The sequence below is a fragment of the Ascidiella aspersa genome, chromosome 8, assembly GCF_963924565.1.
Source record: "Ascidiella aspersa chromosome 8, kaAscAspe10.2, whole genome shotgun sequence".
In the NCBI taxonomy this organism is placed as follows: Eukaryota; Metazoa; Chordata; class Ascidiacea; order Phlebobranchia; family Ascidiidae; genus Ascidiella; species Ascidiella aspersa.
In genome coordinates this window covers 6,378,281-6,385,085 of record NC_139454.1, presented here as the reverse complement: position 1 = coordinate 6,385,085, position 6,805 = coordinate 6,378,281, and the positions used below count along the sequence as shown (strand labels likewise).

At 37.7% G+C, this 6,805-nt stretch overlaps 1 protein-coding gene across 1 annotated transcript; it reads left to right on the top strand.

The window, feature by feature from the left end:
* The first annotated feature begins 2,623 nt into the window (after positions 1-2,623).
* On the top strand, positions 2,624-6,481 carry LOC146135540 (uncharacterized). The gene is made up of 3 exons (XM_083395965.1): positions 2,624-2,755; positions 3,799-4,012; positions 4,465-6,481. The coding sequence occupies exons 1-3, from the start codon at positions 2,648-2,650 to the stop codon at positions 4,875-4,877; spliced, it is 735 nt and encodes a 244-aa protein (XP_083252091.1). The 5' UTR covers positions 2,624-2,647; the 3' UTR covers positions 4,878-6,481.
* Positions 6,482-6,805: the final 324 nt, after the last annotated feature.

The window sequence follows — 6,805 nt, the reverse complement described above, 5'->3', positions numbered from 1 at the left end:
GACAAATTTTGACCTAAAAATATATTTCTTTGACAAGATTTTGACCTAAACACAAAACAGTTATTTTTTGGTTTATGCAAAACTTATTAAAATAGTTTGAAAAAGGAAAACAACTATATAAAAATGAAAAAAACAAGACGTTGGGTATTTGAGAAAAATGTGGTATAAACAATTGAAATACAACGTAAAAATAACTGCAGAAAATTAACAAGACCCAGTAATCGAAAAACTGGACAAATCACAAGTGAAAAAATAGAGCAAATGCTGCTCAATACATTTGTTCAAATCAGGAAAACACAACTATCCGAAGCAAAACCAAGTTCGAGCTGAACTTTATGCCATAAGCTAGGCCTGGGTGGTTAATTCTACCAGCTCGCGTATATCGTATATTGCTCTAATAAAGAAATAATACAGTTAAAAAAGTCGTTTAATATAAATCAAAACTATTTTTTTTTTAATTTTAAACTGAAAAAGCTGACTATTATAGTTTTTAAATTTTGTAAACAATAAATTTGCGTTTTTAATCGATTTAAGATAATCGCCCTTCCTCTTACTATTTCAATTCGAAAGGAAAATTTAAACCACCCACAACGTATTTTTTTAAGTGTTTTTCCAAATCCAGAGGTTTCTTGAATCCGATAAAATCAATTTTCTTCAGAAAACTGAACCATATGACTTGTGGCAAGTCAAGCAATTCTGACCTAAATGCTTCATTTATCTAAAAATCATTGATTAAAGACATCACAACGTTAAATAGGGCCTACCGCGACATAAAGCTTTTGATATACAGCAAATCAAGCCATAAAAGACAACAAAATACATTGCGACCTTCTCGCAGTACCAAAGTTCGCTGCCACTTGCATAACAAATGTTTGAGTTCATCAAAAATTGCGACTTGCACAAACAAATGCATTCCGACTGCGAACACAATGCACATATGCATTGTGACCGCGATTTGCAAGCCTTTGCTTCCCTGGTTTATTGTCGTTTAGGAAAACACGTTAAAGAGATCTTTGGACCTTGCGGTTTGTTTTACTGATACGCGCTGAACACATTTTGTGTTTTATGGGACAATCAGAATTGCAATGTCGTGGTTATCCACATGCATTTAAAACGCACACTTATCGAAACGGATTTGGCCAAATGTAATACCTGTATTGCTCAATAACACCACCAAACGGGAAAACATATTTTATTTTAAACTTTTGCTAATGTCTTGGTTTTAAATAGAATTGTAATTTATTTGTTTTTGCCTAATGGTTTTAAAAATGAGCCTACAATTAACAATTTTGATTAACAATAAAATCTATCAAAGTTAGTTAAATATTTTAGTTTGCTCGAACATTTGTTCACTTTGACCATCCCGAGTCTAAGATAGTATTATTCAATGGATGTTTAACACATCTGCGACTTATAGTTTTGTTGAAGTTTTGGACCTTAGAAAATCATTTAACGTATTAGACAGCACACTTCAAATCGCATTTTAATTAACCACTTCAATGTTGGTCATACTCAATTTTAGACCAATCGCGCAAGTTTGTTTAGCATTTAGTTATACCAGTGGTTTTACAATAAGTAATTAGCAATTTTTATAGGATGTCTGCACCCAACTTAAAATCTATGCTTAATTTTTGATTTCAGTGTTTTCAATGTTATTCACCGAATCAATCGGTATGTTATCGTTCAGCGTTTTTCTGTCGGTCACGGATGATTGAACACAGGCTGAACAATTGTCTCCCCAAACTAAGTAAAGTCGTGCAGCGGTTTTGCCCGATTTAGCGTTTAAGTAAACTGCTAAAAAATTGATGTAGCCTACTATTTTGTTGCGCGATGTATACAGTTTGCAAATAAGTTATATGTGGCGTAGACTTTGCGTTCTAGTTTCATGCATTGACAAAAGACAAACCAGCTACAGTTTACTGTTTATATAGTGTAAAGAACTACATATACCATTAGCTGAATTGTTGTATTTCGCCTTGAGGCAGTTTAAAGCCAGTGGTGTGCACTGTGCAGTCCTTGAAAGTAGCTATGGTTCTGAATTGCTTAACGCAACTTTCTGATTAAAAAAGTAACCAGCGAATACAACCAAAATGTTGGCCAAACAAACTTAACTATAGCCAGGACTGACTAATCGACACATACTTTTCGTTAAATCTTGGTTAGGTACTTTTCGTTGATTTTTGTTACTTGGTAAGTTTGGCCCTCTTTTGGTGTTGTTAGGTTACCGTTAGCTTGATCTGGGTTGAGGTAAACTACACAATGCAAGGGGAAAAGCAAGTTAATTTCTCGCCTAAAAACATCAGTATGCAATTGTCGGCGTTAGCTTGTTTGAAATGAGAGCCGTAACCATTAAAAGATGCATTAGTTCGAGGGGTGTAGCATAAAAGGGCATAACACGTGTAGCATAAAGGTTTGTTGACCAAAAACAACCTTGCAGGGACGAATAAAAAGGACTAGATTTAGTGGTTGCCGACTGGGCTACCGACTACCCCTGTATTTGTCCGGATGAAATATCTCGAAGTGTTTTTCACATTGGAGTGAAAAAAACCCTAAACGAATGTTCACCGAACGACCCAGACCACTTTAAACTAATCCCCTAATTGCATTTCTTTGTAAATCGCGCAGTCGTTAAAGGATCCCTTTAAAAATGACTGATCACGAATGGAGCTTGGAGGAATGGGACGACTGGTGGAAGAAAGAAGGAGCTCGACCTGACGGAGAGGTGATTGACAGCGATCATCACCATCACCCAAAGGTAGGTTGACAGTATATAGTTAGCATAGGCTCCAAACATTGGTGTGCAGAGCGCTTTTAGACGCTCGCGATTTCTGACAGGGCGCAAGATTTTACAAAGTTACGCACGCAATTATTGTGCAAAATTAATTCCTGTAGCACAGTTTTAGTTCACCAAAAGTGTTCAAAAATTTCCTGAATTACTTCATATAGGTACGAGGCCACCAACCCCCTAAATTTAACACTGTAACACTTTGCGAAATAGTTTTTTCAGGCATAATGTGCAACAGTGCAAAATATGTTGCCTAAGCCAGTGCTTTTCAACCTTTAAAGTTTCCATCCGCAACTTTTTATTTCGGAAAATTTCCATCCGCACGAAATAAGTACAGTAAGTTTGCAACCTTTAGTTTTATTTATGAAATAACAATGAAAAGGTTTTTCTATTAAAACCGTGTGCCTAAGCCTTGACCGATATAAAATAAATAACTTAAGCTCTGCAATGAACCAATATACGAGACTATATTACAAGTGGGCGTACCACCTTATTTGTTTACTGTATTACACATAATAAAAAGATTAACCTGCACAATTTTTATCCGCAAATTTATCCGCAAATTTATCCGCACGACGTTTGCCATCAGCATTACAATTTTTTTATCCGCACATGTGCGTACCATCCCACGGGTTGAAAAGCACCGGTCTAAGAGCTGCGACGTTACTATAATTAACTGATCCTTTTTCACTGTTTGAAAAAAAACCGGCCTAGAAGTTTGAAAGTTCAGCGCCCATGATAGCTAGATATTTCCTGGGGCTGCTATTCCCGAGGCACGATTTCTGTGAAATCGCAACGAAAGCGCGTGTAGTCGTCGTTTAAGGTTTATGTGACGCTCTTTATGATTTTTGGCATGGAAACCACCCTTCGGTCCATTTACTTTCTATGCTTTCAAACACCAAAAAAAAACAGCATCGGAAAGTTGTCCCGTCTAAGCAGTCCCCTTTTTGGCTTGTTTCGACTTACTTTCACCACCCACGCCAATACACACAAAAACCTGTGATTATTTTAAGGAAGGGGAAGAATGTAAGGAAGAGGCGGAGGTCGATCCGTACGCTCCGGCCGTTAGTGAGATGCTAAAAAAGCACTGGAAGATGCTTTTCGGCGGAACACAGGAGAAGCGACGCGTGTTCCTGACATTCTGCGGCAACTCATTGGATCTAAAGTGGTTGTCGGATGAGGGCCAGGAAACCGTCGGCAACGATTTCTCGACGTTCGCCCTAGAAGGTGCGAGCGGCGTTTGTTTGAAAATCGCCTTGGCAACGATTAAGTTTATTGATTTGTTGCACGTTATAGTTACAATTTTTAAGCAACCCTTCTTGAGGTGAATCTATGGGGATAATTTTCCTAAACTAGGTTCAATTATTTGGTTAAATTACCTTTCTTTTGGTCTAATGTCATTTAAACAATTGATTCGACTTTAACTTGTTACCTATATCGGTTTTGAGTTAACATAAGTTTCAGTTTTCTGTTTGTTGATGCAAAATACCGTTCCAGAGGTACTAGCTTTCAAAGTTTAAAATATAAACAATATTGCATATACTTACATATATTATTTATGCCTTCCATGCAATTTAAACAAATAAATTAAACGTGGTAAGATTCTAGACCAGCGCCCAAAACATCAACGACGCTTTGACCAAACGAAACAACTACTTCTGTACTTATTCTTCCCTAAGGTTTCATGAAGGAGCACAAGTACGAGTACGAGACAAGCGAGAAAGGCGTCTTCAAGGTCTACAAGGCCAAGAACACAGACCTGACCCTTTACGCTGGCGACTTCTTCCAAATGAACCCCGGAACGTGCGGCGGTACTTTCGACGCCGTTTGGGACACCGGCTCCTTCCAATCGGCCGCCATCAAGGACCGCAAGACGTACGCCCGGACCGTTGCGTCACTGATGACGTCAGAATGCAAGTACCTGCTGAGCGTGGTTGACTTCAAAGAGGGCCGGACCTGGAACGGACCTCCTTACACTATCACCGACGAAATTGTGCAGGAAACCTTCGGCGACTTAATGACTTGGAAATTGGTGGACCAGGCGCCCTGGGCCGATTATGTGGAAAGACTTTTCCTGCTGCAATTGAAATAGCGGTATAATGGGCGTTTTAGGATGAGCTGAAGCATTGGTATTAATCTGTAATTAAAAAAACGATAATGCATGCTTTTTTATAAACAAATTTTCGTGTTTAACCTTACAACCAGGCGTTTTCGTCTATTTGGCCGTGTTTGGATAACACCGTAAGAACTTTCTTTGTGCCGCCAAGCAATGTTATACATTTCAGTGAAGCTTAAGAAAACAAGCAAGCTATGCATTTTTACCATGGACACCTCAAGATACACTATCGCAGTGCTCTTCAACCGGTGTGCACGATGCACCCTAGGGTGCACCAAAATGTGCGTGGAGTGCACCAGTACGAAAAGGTATACAAGGGTGCATCACGAACTTTTAAAGAACCATTAATATTTTATGTGCAACAAGAAAACAGTCATTTTATAGTCAGTTTGCTATTTTATTAAGTTTGTTTGAAAACATACAATAGTACTCGCAAGCTGCCTGCAGTCATAATCGAACTCTTACCGAGTGTGTAAAATTTCGGCAGCTCCGCTCGGTTTAATTAACATGATTATATTGTTAAGCATAATGATTTTTCATATCGCCTTTTACCTCAGTTCACCTTTGAAGTAAACAGGGTGCATGGGTTCGTTACAACAACTTTAAGGGTTCACCAAACCAAAAAAGGTTGAAGAGCACTATAGCATTGCTTCAATACGCGCTAAAATTCAAAAGTGATGGAAACTTTATTTAAAAAAAAAATAGTCTGTATTTTTGAACCTGACTTGTTTTGCATTTAGCTGTTGTGCGCTAATACAAATCGAAGAATTTTATTTAAATCCCCACGTCATGTCATGTACATCTGTAAAGCTGTTTTTGTAGCACCAATACGCTCTGTTTTAAAAAGCTTAATGACTGCAAGAAGACATACCTTTGCCCTGCAAAGTTATATATTAACTAACGCATTTGACCTTAACTATCGAAGCATAATTGTTTTTTTCGGGAATTGTTGTTTACACAGCTTGTGGAGTTAAATTTACCGTTTACAAGATTACTGTATGCATTGACTAGATGACTAATGCTATTTAAATATGAATTATCACGACATTCCATTTGCGATTGCATTGTATCAGATGTTAATTTGTTCTTTTTTAAAATGCTCTAATGTCGACTAACTTAATAATTGCATATATTAATTTCCTAATTTTTTTATTCCTTTATGGTAACCTAAACACGTGTTAGCTGCGTTTGGAAAAATGTGTTGCGCTTTTGATGTTCCAATATACTTGTAACCTTCCCAAGATAAGAGGGTTAGCATCAGGTCATTACATTACGTTATACGTGACTAAACGCCCACAAACTATGGCTGGAGTCTGGCTCATTACCAAACACCCATTTTTGTCTTCGAAGCATCAACCGTCAAATATGTTGATATTCTTGTGTTACTTTCAACTTTCGTTCAACACAGTTCGACAAGGGTTTAACAGAAAAGACCTCGAGAAAAGGTTTAAACCTTCCGCAAACATTTCGCCTGGAGTGCGTATGCTGAAACCACAAAACTCAGGATAATGCATGACCGAAATGACTAAACGATTGCAGAAAAGTTTCGCAAAAGTTGCTGCTTACGCTATGGCGCGATTGTCTCCCGCTGCTGAAAAAATTAATGCTGAAAATTAAGGCTTTTGTTGCAAGCAATATGCAACATTGAATTTCAGCTCCGGTAACGGTTTGTCAAAAACAAAAGTTACTTATACGCAATCGTATCAGTTAATTATTAGCAAACCGAGCTGAGCGATCATGGGATAATAAATATGTAATCATCTCCTTTGAGTTTCTTTAGTTGCTAGTTCAGTCAGTAGTACGATTAGAAATTCAGGTGTATAGGAAGTGGCACATGAATTGTAGGGATTTCGCGATAAGAAGACAGAGAGTGTACTTAATAGTTTTAATACTTGTAAGGTTTA

What these genes read in the sequence shown, in the direction of transcription:
- LOC146135540 (XM_083395965.1), top strand. Translation starts at nt 2,648, where the DNA reads ATGACTGATCACGAATGGAGCTTGGAGGAATGGGACGACTGGTGGAAG. An exon ending in ATCATCACCATCACCCAAAG is followed by an intron (nt 2,756 to 3,798) that starts GTAGGTTGACAG and finishes GATTATTTTAAG; the next exon opens with GAAGGGGAAGAATGTAAGGA. An exon ending in CTCGACGTTCGCCCTAGAAG is followed by an intron (nt 4,013 to 4,464) that starts GTGCGAGCGGCG and finishes TTCTTCCCTAAG; the next exon opens with GTTTCATGAAGGAGCACAAG.